Source organism: Mustelus asterias, chromosome 11 (genome assembly GCF_964213995.1).
Source record: "Mustelus asterias chromosome 11, sMusAst1.hap1.1, whole genome shotgun sequence".
NCBI lineage: Eukaryota > Metazoa > Chordata > Chondrichthyes > Carcharhiniformes > Triakidae > Mustelus > Mustelus asterias.
In genome coordinates this window covers 109461477-109477310 of record NC_135811.1, presented here as the reverse complement: position 1 = coordinate 109477310, position 15834 = coordinate 109461477, and the positions used below count along the sequence as shown (strand labels likewise).

At 43.1% G+C, this 15834-nt stretch overlaps 1 protein-coding gene across 2 annotated transcripts in view; it reads right to left on the bottom strand.

Moving 5' to 3' along the window:
- The window catches only part of smarce1 (SWI/SNF related BAF chromatin remodeling complex subunit E1), a 59740-nt gene that overhangs the window by 25694 nt on the left and 18212 nt on the right, over positions 1-15834 (bottom strand). The window contains exons 5-7 of one of the 2 annotated variants that reach the window (XM_078224284.1): positions 7495-7566; positions 2887-2967; positions 1938-2069 (exon numbers count right to left, since the gene is read on the bottom strand). In XM_078224284.1, coding sequence (XP_078080410.1) covers positions 1938-2069; positions 2887-2967; positions 7495-7566 — 285 coding nt within the window. The remainder of the gene's footprint in view (positions 1-1937; positions 2070-2886; positions 2968-7494; positions 7567-15834) is intronic. The other variant, XM_078224285.1, reaches the window with a different exon arrangement.

The following is a 15834-nucleotide window of genomic DNA, read 5'->3' as shown; positions in this document are numbered from 1 at the left end:
CACTCTAAGATCATCTCGGGGGAGGGCACAGACTCTCCCAACCTTCTCCCTCTTCCTTTTGGATTTTCTGATAGCCTTCACATGACAAATCGGTAATTCGCTGTGTGGAGAATCACAGGCAGGAAGTTTCACATGCTAGTTTCTTGTGTTGCAAGGTGTCACTCACGGTCTTGCAATGTGTTAGAAGCAGAGAAAATTCACTCGACTCATTCATGGGACGAGGGGCTTATCTTATGAAGAAAGGTTGAGCCTCTATATCCACTGGAAAAATGAGGGGTGATCTTATTGAAACATATAGAATCCGGAGGGAATTGGCAGGGTGGATGTTTCTTCTTGTGGGAGAGACTAGAAATATGGACATAGATTAACCATAAGAGCTCTCACTTTTAGCAGAGGGATGAAACAAGTCTTCTTCTCTCAGAGGGTCATTATTTTGTGGAATTTTCTTCCCCGGAAAGTAGTGGAGCTCCCCCCCACCAGCTCCCTTTTGGAGAAACAAGGGAGACAAGGGACCAGGGAAAGTAGACTTTGGAACACAACTAGATCAGCTATGATCTTATCAATTGCAAAGCGGAGCAGGCTCCAAGGACCAAATAGTCTCCTCCTACTTTTGTAGCATGTCCCTACTGAAAATACCACTGAAAATAAATGTGATCACACATGCACTGGGGTGAGATCTGAAGTGGTAAACGAGCATTACTCTTTGCCATTCAGAACAATAAAAGACTGAAAGGGTTTGAAATGTGGCCAAGCAGTTAAAAAAATGGTTAAAGCTTCATGGTTCATTAATTTAAACAAGTTCAATTAGAAGGAGCAAAACCTTGCTTCTGTTAAGCCCCTTTAGCTTCACACAGGCAAAATGCCCGGTTCGACAGTAAAAATATAAACATGTATAAAGGAAAAATACAACGTTTTGAGAGATCAGCATAAACCATAGATAAGAGAAACTTATCCTTTGCCATACACTGAGCTACAAAATCTCCTGGACCAAGAGGAAGGTGAATCAAATGAATTTTCTGTTACGAAAGTTTGTTTGAAGAGAGAAAATATTTTCATGTTTTCATACAGTTTATTCTCCAAATTAATTAATTGTTTTGCAAAAGTTTCTTTCCATTCTATCCAAGAGCTTAACACCACACTGAATCTCAGTGGGTAGTGGTTAAGTTTGACAAAGAGTCGTCTGGAATCGAAACGTCAGCTCTTTTCTCTCCTTACAGATGTTGCCAGACCTGCTGAGATTTTCCAGCATTGTCTCTTTTGGTCTCAGTGGGTCGCACTCTGTGCTCGCAGAGATTAAATCTCGAGAATGGGGCATGGGGAAGACAACACAAAATTCCAACCATGTGTTTAAAAAACTTACTGCATTTTTACAAAGCTTAATGCGAGAATTGGCTGGAATAGGTTCTTACAAAAAAAAAAGCTCCCAAGACCCTCAACATGAGCGGGAGTGTTCAAATCCAAACTGATGGGCTGGTAGTCTTAACCCTGCTCTCAAAAGATGTGAACCCTCAGAAGAAAACTGCCCAGGACTGAGTGAAGGCTGGCAATTTCCCTCAAAGGGACAGATGAGAAACTGAAATGCCAAAAGGCACAGCGGAATTTAAGTTGCAGAGAGGAGGAAAAAGAGGAGAATTAAAACTCAATGCTTGGGGCAGATTTACTCTGTATCCAACAAGTGTTGTATCTGGCTTGAGAGCATTTGATGGATGCAGAGAGGAAGCTTTACATTGTGTCTGACTCGTGCTGTATCTGAGCTATAATGATGAGGTGAATAAACATTCCATTTCCCCATGCTGACAATCCTCAAGTCAAGAATATCACCCCCACCCAAAAGAAATATAAAAAGAACAAACCTACATGATTAACACTATCGACCAAATGCACTTTATGGTCACTGAAACTCATTTGCTGAAAGGAATCCTGTTCCTCTGTTTTACCTTTTCTGCTTCATAGTCATTCAGATATTCCTGCTTTTCCTCATCTGTGAGATCCCGCCACATTCCACCGATGATTTTCCCTATTTCCCACAGCTTCAGATCAGGATTGGAGGCCTTAACCTGGTCCCATACCTAAAACGTAATAAGGAGACTTATTTACAGAGCTAATACAGTAATAGAATTACCACACTGTCAACCAGACAGTTTCTGGGTATAGTACAACCAACACCCGAATGTACTTACTACAGTTAGGCATTAATAAGGGAGTTCTGTGATTAGTACTCCTACAAATCACTTTTTTAAAAAAAAGTTATTTTTTAATTTTATTTTAAATTTAAGCTGCAGCTCTTAGTGACATCATCGGTGGAAGCTGGCTGGGAGGAGTTGGTGCGTCTGAAAATGCGAAGGAGCTGAAGTCTCACACCATGCAAATGGAATGACAAATTTGCTGAATGGCAGCAGGTTAAATGCTAGTAATGTACATTCAGCCGATCACACAGCCCGGACTCAGTAACTCATCCAAGTTAATAACTAGCACAAAGTCTTAAATAAAAACAGAAAGAGGAAAAGGGAAAAATCAGATCACAACCTCATTTTTTAATATAAAGTTGCACCTATGGGAAGACACGCTTTTAAACAAGGCGGTGGCGGCAGCAAGTTACAGACCAGGAATTTATTGAAATTCAGATGTTTTCTAAAAAGATTTCCCATTCGGAATGTATTACAACCTCCACGTAGTACAAGATGTTTACATAAATAATAATCAACACCCAACAGGAGGTATAGACTGTAAAGTAATCCCACTCCTTGCTAGAAACTTCAGCCAGTGAAAGGCTAACGATACAACAGAGAGCATCTTTCTTCGGTTGTCTTGTGTAATCGGGCTGGGCTTGACCAGGTGACTGAGTGCGGCAGCAAATGCTGTGCTTCAACCCTGGAGATACTGTACCTTTCTGCTGTAACGCATATAGGGCATCAGGGGCTTGTCTGGGGGCTTTGGGGGTTTTGGAATAGTGATGCCGGAGGATGCCTGTGAGGAAACAGAAACATGTTACGTTATCTTACACTTCAAGGAAGGAAGCAAACACTCCTAATATCAAATTGTCAATAGTTAGCATGAAATAAAGTCTAAAGATCTACAGGAATAGGAATGCTATCTGAATCCAGGGAGGACTGCCCTGGCTCCAATTTGAAATATATATTTTTAAAATTCAATTGTGGGGCATGGGTGTCGCTGGCTGGTCAGGAATTATTACCCATTCCTATTGCCTTTGAGAAAGTGCTGGTGAGCTTTCTTCTTGAAACGCTGCAATCCGCTTGCTGAGAGTTGACCCACAATTCCACTCGGGAGGGAATTCCAGGAGTTTGACCCAGCGAATTTCTAGTTTAAAAGCTAAACTTCGAACACTATGGATGAGAAAAGAAAGGATTGAACACTGAATTTTTTTTGCCAGGTTGTACCGGGAATGTTGAATCAACATAAAAGACTGCTGAGGAAATCTATGCTGATCAAATAAATACTTCCAATTACCAGTTGGAGCTTGAACAAAGCAGTTTTAGATTCACAAAAATAAGGTATAGAAAAGCTGTGGATCCTCCTGTCGCTTGCAATCAAATCACATGCAAATGAGGCATTTATCAAACACTTCAACATTAAGATAATTGGGAATAAAGATTTGGGAAATGACTGGAATCAAACTCCCAACACTAAATCTGACAAAAAGGGACATGGGCAGGTGGATGAAATTAAGACACATTAATCTTGATGTCACTGAATGGCAGAACAGGCTAGAGGAGCTTTTTAAAATTCGTTCATGGGAATGTGGATGTCGCAGGCTGCTGCTGGAGGATTATCAACTCATGATAGACGCTCTTTGGTCTGCCCGAAACTTGTTGATCTTCCCCACTGCAAAATATTGTCCTCGACTGAGTGTTGCAAACTGGCACATTCCAAGATCCAGGACCACGTGCTGAGGGACGCACTCAAGCTTGGGGCAGCCGGTGCCAAGGCACAATGGGGAAAGGCCACTGTGTAAGGCCTTTCAGCCAGTGTACACCGAGGGGCTAGTGACCGAGGAAAACCCCTTGGACTGTGTGTTTAGTTCTAACTGTATAGCTGTACTGAAGCACCACAGAGTCCAACATTACCGATGTATTTAGCTTAAACAGAATTGCACTCACTCTAGCAAAACTACTGCAATGTTTGTAATGTTCCCTTTACTGAATTGAAGCACCTCAGAGAGCATCTTGATCTCTGGGGAAAGTGTGAATATCATTGCACTTTCCTGTTATAACAATTTGAAATGTTTTGTAATATCTCTTTCAGATATTTTATGAAAAAAGTATATTTTTGCAAAAAGGATGTTGTTGACTGGGCAGTTTTTATTGCCTATCCCGACTTTCCCTTGAGGTGGTGTTGGCGAGCTGTCCTCTTGGCCTTCGCCTATTCCAATGCGGTTATGCGAGCACTATTCCACATCTTAGCCATTCTAACATGCAGCTAATCACATCATTCCAGAAAACAAAGTTCAAAGTGAAATCAGTGCAATGTTCTGCTACCCAACCAGAGAGTCTGATGGCAATGATTTTTATAGCAAACCTTGCCACAGCTCGGACCCAAATGTTTCAATAAACTTAGTTCCAGTTAAGGACCTGTCTTTATTTTGCCATGATGTGATAGCCAAGTTCCGCACATGAGGACAGCCTCAACCAGGATCTTGGGTTCATGTCACACTATCTGTAACCCCCACGACTTTCCTGGACTTGCAAAATCTCACTAACTGTCCTGGCTGGAGACAATACACATCTCTTTAACCTGTGCTTCACCCTCTCTCCACTCACATTGTCTGTACCTTTAAGACTTGATTACCTGTAAAGACTCGCATTCCAACCATTATCTTGTAAATTGAGTTTGTGTATATATGCCCTGTTTACGTACACAGCTCCTCACTCACCTGATGAAGGGGCAACACGCCGAAAGCTTGTGCTACCAAATAAACCTGTTGGACTTTAACCTGGTGTTGTGAGACTACTTACTATACTTTATCTTTCCATTCAGGGCTTCTGAAAATATGCAAACCTGGATATTTTAAATAGAGTTGCAACATAACTGCATTCTCTGATGCAAAGGAAAACAAACTCACTCCAGGTTGGCAGTTTTTAAGTCTTGAATAATTTCCTCTGAATCTGTTGGGATGGTGTGATGTGGAGGTGAAAAATGGACATGTAAACGACCTCCATATTATAAAATGTGTCACAGCTGGCCAATGCCTGCATTTATGCTCCAGCCAGCCTCTTTCCACCCCTCTGAACCAGCAAACCCATCTATCCCTTTCTTCCTAATGTTCTTATCAAACTAGTTTCCTCTTAGACTCCTTAGAAACATAGAAAAACTACAGCACAAAACAGGCCCTTCGGCCCCACAAGTTGTGCCAAACATATCCCTACCTTTTAGGCCTACCTATAACCCTCCATCCCATTATGCTCCATGTACTCATCCAGGAGTCTCTTAAAATACCCTATTGAGTTCGCCTCCACCACCACTGACGGCAGCCGATTCCACTCGCCCACCACCCTGTGTGTGAAAAACTTACCCCTAACATTTCCCCTGTACCTACCCCCCAGCACCTTAAACCGGTGTCCTCTCGTAGCAGCCATTTCCACCCTGGGAAAAAGCCTGAGAGTCCACCCGATCTATACCTCTCAACATCTTATATACCTCTATTAGGTCTCCTCTCATCCTACGTCTCTCCAAGGAGAAAAGACCGAGCTCCCCCAGCCTATCCTCATAAGGCATGCCACTCAATCCAGGCAACATCCTTGTAAATCTCCTCTGCACCTTTTCAATCTTTTCCACATCCTTCCTATAGTGAGGCGACCAGAACTGAGCACAGTACTCCAAGTGGGGTCTGACGAGGGTCTTATATAGCTGCATCATTATCCCCGGACTCCTAAACTCAATCCCTCGATTGATAAAGGCCAGCACACCATACGCCTTCTTAACCACCTCCTCCACCTGCGGGGCCGATTTTAGAGTCCTATGGACCCGGACCCCAAGGTCCTTCTGATCCTCTACAGTACTAAGAGTCTTTCCCTTCATCCCATTTGACCTGCCAAAATGGACCACTACGCATTTATCTGGGTTGAAGTCCATCTGCCACTTCTCCGCCCAGTCTTGCATCCTATCTATGTCCCTCTGTAACTTCTGACATCCCTCCAGACTATCCACAACCCCACCAACCTTCGTGTTGTCGGCAAACTTACCAACCCAACTCCTTGTGGGAATATACCACCTGACAGTTGGTCCTGAATTCCTGTGTCAACTCTCTTGCATATTTTAGCTGCCACCATGAACCCAAGCCCATCATTTCTATTTCCGTTATTCTTTCCCTTTCATCCCTCCCAGGCCTCCTCTCCCATAGTTAAGCCTCTTTTCATCTCTCCCCTCCCAGCCCTTCACCCACATGCGCCCCCCACCTCCCACCCCCACACAACCAAATCACTACCTCAGTCATTCAGTGCTCCACAATCTTTCTACTTCATCCCAAACTTGACTTCCTCTGAGGTAAGCTTACAGCTGCTCTCTATGGCTCCCTTGGTATCCTTGGAAGGGCCAATTCAGGCACGTGCAGCTACTTCCTTACATAGAACCATAGAAAGATTACGGTGCAGAAAGAGACCATTCAGCCCATCGTGTCTGTGCTGGCCAAAAGGAGAGAGAAAAAAAAGCCACTCATTTTAATCCCATTTCCCCAGCACCTGGTCTGTAGCCTTGCAGGTTAGAGCACTTCAGATGCAGATCCAGATACCCGTTAAATGAATTGTGCAGTTCAGCCTCAACCACCAATTCAGGCAGTGAATTCCACACACCCACCATCCTCATCAAATCGCACCCTGGTCTATCTCTGGCACCTATTCATCCTTCCTTGTTTCCTTAAAAATCCTTGTGCTCAACTATCCTCCGAACTACCATGCCAAGTTTCTCACTCAGATATCTTTGCTGCTTTCCTTTCATTGTATCTGATTGAATGTTGTTGTTACTCCTTTACCCCAATTATCCAAGCGGTATGCGGCCCTGTATGCTTCCTAACAACATGCATCACCCCTCACACTTCTCCATGTTGAAATTTATTTGCCACTTACACAAATATTCTGAAAATTATCATTTTGCATTTTGTTACTGTCTTCCGCTGTATTAAATACACTTCCTCGGTGCTGACTGCAAGTTTTAAAATTGCACTTCCGCTTCCCAGACTCCAAATCATTCGGCATGTTAGGAACAGTCAGCCCAGCAGCCATCCCTTGTAGAACACTCCATCCCACCTGACAACCGGTGTAGGGTGCTTTTCAAAAGGCACTTCTCAACACTAAACACTTGGAATTGGTTTTACTTCAGCTGACAGCAAATCTCCTTTTTGTTTCTAGTGGCAGTGAGGCCCACCCACTTCCACACAGAGAATGGGATTTTTTTGAGAGATTCCCAGAATCGAGGGCCTGTCACTGGTTGCTTTTTCAGCCTGCTGTTATAATCTGGTACTTTTAGAAGTTTGATAGTTACCTTCTCCCTGCCGATTATACTCGAAGCACGTGGAGTTCCGTTGTGGAATGGGGCTGCAGGGCCACAGGAATCCTATTTATAAACACAAGTCATGTATTTTGTTACACATATTGAAAATAGATAATAAATCACTGAGAAAAAGGCATCTATTAATAATAGTTACAACACTTCAAAACTGAACTTTATTCCCAAATTGGCTTGACAAGTTTGATTTCAATTTTATTTTAAAAGGTATAGATGAAGACAGTTGCCATCAGATGGTTCTCATTAGTGGTTTGGAATAACATAAGCTTGTTCAAACTTTGACTGCTTTCTCTTTTTTTTTAGGTACGCCCTCACCAAACCCCTAGAACAAGGGCCTGATTAGTTAGCAATTGGAATTTAAGCCCCAATCAGCTCCATGAATCATTTGGTGTATTTAAGAGCACGAACCTCAAACATAAATGAGAGTTACCTTTCGCTGCAGCACACGGCTATTACAACAATGGATTTTGAGATGGAGAAATAACGTAGCACACAATGTTGTATTATTTTTTGCATAACACTTCCTTCTTCCATTGAAAGAAATAGATGTCGATTACAAGTTTAATATCTCGCCCAGTGACAGGATGGCCCTTTCTCAGTTCTCTCGAACACTGCTGTCTGCCAGTGATGAGTGTGTGGTTTATTCTGATCTCTTGTAAACCAATTTCAATCACCATGGCTTGAAAAGTTAAGCCCAAGATGGTCCAAAAGCTAGTCACTTTAAAACTTATTTGTCTGCTGCTGAATTAAAAATTACTGGATAATGTAAGGGACAATTGTAAACCAACCCATTTAAGATACACATCCATTTTCGGAAATCTCATGTTTCTGTTTGTTGGCGCATTTCTGCTGGATTCCCATTTGAAATCCTCGGTTTCATCCATCAGATTGTCACCTGAGTTGACAGGTGCTCACTACAGTCACATTGGGATCGATGTTTTGACATGGGGAAATCATACTGAATTCATGTGACTCCAGGTTTTCATTACGATAATGTATTTACCGTTGAGCCTTTCACTACTCAGCCCCTGAGAGAAGAACCAATAATAAAGTATATTTCAAATTAAAGATGAACAAAAGTATCCATTTATTTGGCTAATGGAGCCTTAAAGAGAGAGAGAAGGGGAATTCCGAACCAGTCCATTGGTTGTTAATGTGGGTATTAAATATAAACACTATAAAATGTAAATTAAGTACGAGAGAGAGCAAAGCATACAACCACAAAAAATGCTGGAAAATCTCAGCCGGTCTGACAGCATCTGTGGAGAGAGAATAGAGCCAACGTTTCGAGTCAGGGTGAACCCTTCGTCAGTCAGCTCTGTTCTCTCCCCACAGATGCTGCCAGGCTTGCTGAGATTTTCCAGCATTTTCTGTTTTTGTTTCAGATTCCAGCATCTGCAGTAATTTGCTTTTATTTAAGAGAGTAAAACATATTCACTGAGTGAGGAATGTGACACTTTCCTCTCCTCCCAGTTCTCTCCACTGGCCAGTTAAGTGCCTGATTGACACTTAGCTCAGTGGGCTTGCCCAGAGAGAGGTGACATGGGGGTTCCCTCCAGCAAGACGCCATTGCTTATGTTAAAAGCTGCCCCAAGTCAGAATCTGAGAGCACACACTAACTATCACAGGGAGTGTCCAAGATCTTTATCTTGGTGCATCTTCCAGATAAGATTAAAATGTAAACACAGGGCGTGGATAAGCCAAATAGTTAGATGCATTCAAAAGAAAACTAGATAAGCATATGAGAGAGAAAAGAACAGGTTATTTTGACAGAGAGATAAAGAGGGGAAGGGCGGCACGGTGGTACAGTGGTTAGCATTACTTCCTCGCAGCACCAGGGTACTCAGGTTCGATTCTGGCCTGGGGTGGCTGTCTGTATCTCCTCGTGTCTGCATGTTTCCTCCGGGTGCTCCGGTTTCCTTCCACAGTCCAAAGATGTGCGGGTTAGGTGGATTGGCCATGCTAAATTGCCATAGTAAATGCATAGGGTTACGGGGATAGAGAAGGAGGGGTGAGCCTAGGCAAGATGCTCTTTCAGAGAACTGGTATAGACTTGATAGGCCGAATGGCCTCCTTCTGCACTGTAGGGACTCTATGGGATGATGTTCCTGTGCAACACAAACACTAGCATGAACTGCTTCGGTGCTGTAAGTACATTGTATTATTTCCCCCAAGGCTCCATGATATACAAAGCTCAGTCCAACTTGAAACTTACTGATACTAACAGATTTTGATGTTCTTATTCATTAGTTGAATTTGTTTTATTCACAAATAAGGAAATACCATCCTTTCCAAATCTGCTGGGACAAAGAAATTTAAACAAGACAAACTAGCCACTCAGATGCAAGTCCATATTTAAAAAGTTGCACGAGCTTGGAAAGGTTCATTGCGAAGGTACCGGCCTCTTGAGCCCAACATCAAATTGTTTTAAGAGGGAATAGAACGACAGCAATAGGCAAGGCAAAATAATAGTACTTCTTTTAGAAATGCACAATCCAAGAGGTGGATAGAAGGTTTTTGAAATATCTATGACTAAAATACTCAAGAAAGAATATGTTAGCAGATGACAAATTCACTTCTCATTTCCAGAACCATAAAGATCTTCATGGATTAAGTGGGAACTTTCAAAATGATGGATAATTAAAATTTTAAAAGTACCAGTTTGTTATAGCAAAATTTTTTGAGGAGGTAACTAAGTGTGTTGATGAAGGTAGGGCAGTTGATGTCATATACATGGATTTTAGAAAGGCGTTTGATAAGGTCCCCCATGGTCGGCTTATGATGAAAGTGAGGAGGTGTGGGATAGAGGGAAAGTTGGCCGATTGGATAGGTAACTGGCTGTCTGATCGAAGACAGAGGGTGGTGGTGGATGGAAAATTTTCGGATTGGAGGCAGGTTGCTAGCGGAGTGCCGCAGGGATCAGTGCTTGGTCCTCTGCTCTTTGTGATTTTTATTAATGACTTAGAGGAGGGGGCTGAAGGGTGGATCAGTAAATTTGCTGATGACACCAAGATTGGTGGAGTAGTGGATGAGGTGGAGGGCTGTTGTAGGCTGCAAAGAGACATAGATAGGATGCAAAGCTGGGCTGAAAAATGGCAAATGGAGTTTAACCCTGATAAATGTGAGGTGATTCATTTTGGTAGGACTAATTTAAATGTGGATTACAGGGTCAAAGGTAGGGTTCTGAAGACTGTGGAGGAACAGAGAGATCTTGGGGTTCATATCCACAGATCTCTAAAGGTTGCCAGTCAAGTGGATAGAGCTGTGAAGAAGGTCTATAGTGTGTTAGCTTTTATTAACAGGGGGTTGGAGTTTAAGAGCCGTGGGGTTATGCTGCAACTGTACAGGATCTTGGTGAGACCACATTTGGAATATTGTGTGCAGTTCTGGTCACCTCACTATAAGAAGGATGTGGAAGCGCTGGAAAGAGTGCAGAGGAGATTTACCAGGATGCTGCCTGGTTTGGAGGGTAGGTCTTATGAGGAAAGGTTGCGGGAGCTAGGGCTGTTCTCTCTGGAGCGGAGGAGGCTGAGGGGAGACTTAATAGAGGTTTATAAAATGATGAAGGGGATAGGTAGAGTGAACGTTCAAAGACTATTTCCTCGGGTGGATGGAGCTATTACAAGGGGGCATAACTATAGGGTTCGTGGTGGGAGATATAGGAAGGATATCAGAGGTAGGTTCTTTACGCAGCGAGTGGTTGGGGTGTGGAATGGACTGCCTGCAGTGATAGTGGAGTCAGACACTTTAGGAACATTTAAGCGGTTATTGGATAGGCACATGGAGCGCACCAGGATGATAGGGAGTGGGATAGCTTGATCTTGGTTTCAGATGAAGCTCGGCACAACATCATGGGCCGAAGGGCCTGTTCTGTGCTGTACTGTTCTATGTTCTATGAATAGAACGGCAAGAGGATCACCCACAGAAAATGATGCAAGGTTATTCTCAAGCAAGGCATACTGGCAGGAAAAGAAGTGGGGCAGGGGTTGGGACACAAGTATGCTGAGCAGGATATGGATTGTTTAAAAGGTATTTTTAGGGTGATGATCAGAGGAGTCACAGGAGTGCAGGAATATTATGACAAATTAGGCTGGCATAAAATTTGACGTTGGGGTGAATATTCAAAAAAGAGAGGCAGATCTTTGGTAAATCGTTAAGATCAGAATTGGAGACAAAAACGATTGTCTTTAAGAGAATTAGCAATATACAATTGGAATGGAATTTCCTCCAATTAAACATGAAGCCGACTCAAACCATTGTTTATGATCCTTGTCACAGATTCTGATCCTCTCCCAGGCAACGGACCGGGACTGAACCAGATTTCTCGCAACCCTTGTATCATATTTAATATAATATATATATATAAAGAAAAGTAAGATGGATTATGAGAGTAAACTAGCTCAGAATATAAAAACAGATAGCAAAAGTTTCTACAAATATATAAAACGAAAAAGAGCGGCTAAAGTAAACATTGGTCGTTTAGAGGATGAGAAGGGAGATGTAATAACTGGAAATGAGAAAATGGCTGAGGCATTGAACAGGTATTTTGTGTCGGTCTTCACAGTGGAAGACACAAATAACATGCCAAACATTGATGACAGGAAGGCTCTGGCAGAAACTATTATCATAGTGTTGGACAAGCTAATGGGGCTAAAGGTAGACAAGTCTCCTGGCCCTGATGGAATGCATCCCAGGGAACTAAAAGAGATGGCAGGGGAAATAGCAAATGCACTAGTGGTAATTTACCAAAATTCGTCGGACTCTGGAGCAGTTCCGGCAGATTGGAAAACAGCAAATGTGACGCTGCTGTTTAAAAAAGGAGGTAGACAAAAGGCGGGTAACTATAGGCCGGTTAGCTGAACGTCTGTAGCAAGGAAAATGCTTGAATCTATCATTAAGGAAGAAATAGCGAGACATCTGGATATAAATTGTCCCATTGGTAAGACGCAGCATTAAGGGCAGGTCATGTTTAACTAATTTGGTGGAATTCTTTGAGAACATTACATGCACAGTGTACAATGGGGAACCTGTGGATGTGGTGTATCTGGATTTCCAGAAGGCATTTGACAAGGTGCCGCACCAAAGACTGCTACATAAGATAAAGGTGCACAGTGTTACGGGTAACGTGTTAGCATGGATAGAGGATTGGTTAACTAACAGAAAGCAAAGAGTGGGGGTAAATGGGTGTTTCTCTGGTTGGCGATCAGTGACTAGTGGTGTGCCTCAGGGATCAGTGTTGGGACCTCAATTGTTTACGATTTACATAGATGATTTGGAGTTGGGGACCAAGTGAAGTGTTTAAAAATTCGCAGATGACACTAAGATGAGTGGCAGAGCAAAGTGTGCAGAGGACGTTGAAAGTCTGCAAAGGGATATAGATAATCTAAGTGAGCGGGGAAGGATCTGGCAGGTGGAGTACAATGTTGGTAAATGTGAGGTCATCCATTTTGGTAGGAATAACAGCAAAATGGACTATTATTTAAATGGTAAAAAAATTGCAGCATGCTGCTGTGCAGAGGGACCTGGGTATCCTTGTACAAGAATCACAAGGAGTTGGTTTGCAGGTGCAGCAGGTAATTAAGAAGGCAAATGGAATTTTGTCCTTCATTGCTGGAGGGATGGAGTTCAATAACAGCGAGGTTATGTTGCAGCTGTATAAGGTGCTGGTGAGGCCACACCTGGAGTACTGTGTACAGTTTTGGTCTCCTTACTTGAGAAAGGATATACTGGCACTGGAGACGGTGCAGAGGAGATTCACTAGGTTGATTCCGGAGTTGAGGGGGTTGGCTTATGAGGAGAGACTGAGTAGACTGGGGCTATACTCATTGGAATTCAGAAGAATGAGGGGAGATCTTACAGAAACACATAGGATTATGAAGGGAATAGATAAGATAGAAGCAGGGAAGTTGTTTCCACTGGCAGATGAAATTAGAACTAGGGGGCATGGCCTCAAAATAAGGGGAAGCAGATTTAGGACTGAGTTGAGGAGGAACTTCTTCACACAAAGGGTTGTGAATCTGTGGAATTCCCTGCCCAGTGAAGCAGCTGAGGCTACCTCATTGAATTATTTTAAGGCAAGGATAGATACATTTTTGAACTGTAAAGGAATTAAAGGTTATGGTGAGCGGGCAGGTATGTGGAGCTGAAAAGACCAGCCATAATCTTATTGAACGGCGGAGCAGGATCGAGGGGCCAGATGGCCTCCTGGTTCTTATATTTGACCTGAAGAAGAGGAGTTTCTTACAACATATCTGCACCATCAGCAAGATTGCCATTTCTACTCTGCATCCTTTCAAATGCTCAAATCCACCTCGGCTCAACTCATCTGCTCACCTATATTTTGTTCCCTCTACATTTTTTTTTCCAAGATGGCGCCGGAACAAGGCGACTTCTTGCGAGCTGTGCCCAGCATACCTTCTAATTCTACCTTTTACTCTCGCTCTATGCTTCTAAAACTTCATTCCAACCCTTTTAAACTCTCTAACAATGATTTAATTCAATTTTTCTCTACACGCTAGCTATGACTGTAACACTACATTCTGCACTGTCTCATTTCCTTCTCTATGAACGGTATGCTTCGGCTGTATCGCGCGCAAGAAACAATACTTGTCCCTGTATGTTAATACATGTGACAATAATAAGTCAAATCAAACATTTGACTATTCCAATGCTCTTATGGGCGGCACAGTGGTTAGCACTACTGCCTCACAGCGCCAGGGACCCAGGTTCAATTCCGGGCTTGGGTCACTGTCTGTGTGGAGTTTGCACGGTCTCCCCATGTCTGTGTGGGTTTCCTCTGGGTGCTCCGGTTTCCTCTCCACAGACTGAAAGACGTGCGGGTTAGGGTGCATTGGCCTGAACAGGCGCCGGAATGTGGCGACTAGGGGAATTTCACACTAACTTCATTGCAGTGTTAATGTAAGCCTTACTTGTGACTAATAAACTTTAACTTTTTAATGACTGGTCTCCACCCTCCGTAAACTTAGGTCCGTCCAAAAGTAACTCGTCCAAGTCCTGTTCACTCATCGCCCCTGTGATTACTGACCACAACTGGCTTTTATTCTCGTTTTCAAATCCCTCCTTTGTCCCACACCTTCTTACCTTTATAACCTCTTCCATCTATACAACCCTCCGAGATCTCTGCATTCCTCCTTTTCTGGCCCTTGCTGGTGACCGATCTCAATTGTTCCACCATAGTCGGCCGTGCTTTCAGCAGTCATGGCCCCAAGCTCTGGAATTCCTTCCAGTTTTAATCGTGAAAGTATAAGCACTGGTGAAAGCTGACAGCTTCAGACTCAGGATGTGAGCTTCAATTTAAGAGACAGAGGTAGCCCATGTATAGACCAAGATCTTTGGAGCAGCAGAAGCTGACATTGCTTAAAAACAAACAAGCAGGATGGGAGACCCTTTACATGTAAAGCCAAAACTGCTAAAAATAGGCTAATTGGAGAACTGTCACACAAACAGCATTCAACGTGGTCTGAGAGACTAGAATCATAGAATCTCTACAGTACAGAAGGAGGCCATTCGGCCCATCAAATCTGTACCGACCAGAATCCCACCCAGGCCTTTACTCTGCTAATTCCCCTGACCCTAGGGGTAATTTAGCATGGCCAATCAACCTAACCCGCACATCTTTGGACGGTGGGAGGAAACTGGAGAACCCGGAGGAAACCCATGCAGACATGGGAAAACGTTCCACACAGACAGTGACCCGAGGCCGGATTTGAACCTGGGACCCTGGCGCTGTGAGGCAGCAGTGCTAACCACTGTGCCACCGTGCCAGCTCCTCAATTGAATTTTTGATAATGAACTTAGAAACCTGGTTGACACAAAAAGAGCTTGTCTCTACCCCCCACCCAACACCCCATGGCATCTCTTCCACTGAGCCCATAGCCCAAAATTATATTTTAGCCGTTGCCGGATGAAGAGAACTAGCCCTTGAATGCATACAGATAGCATCACAGAGTTGCAACAAAACAGAGCTGGGTAATGTTGGTGTAAAGTTTTAAGTGCAATGAAATCAGTATCAACCAGGCAGATTGTAACAGCTACCACACACTGATGACCACTAGCTGACTGATTCCATTTCCATACCCAAAAGATTAACAAAGAGGGAGAAGTTAGAGCACGAGAGAAACCTAGCTAGAATTGTAAAAACAAATAGTAAGAGTTTCTATAGCTATTCTATAGAGAAAAGAGTCAAATAAACTGAGAAAATGAGGTCTGGGGAATTAATAATGGAAAAGGAGGAAACGGCAGGTGAATTAAACAGGTATTTTGCATCGGTCTTCACTATAGAGGATATAAGTAACT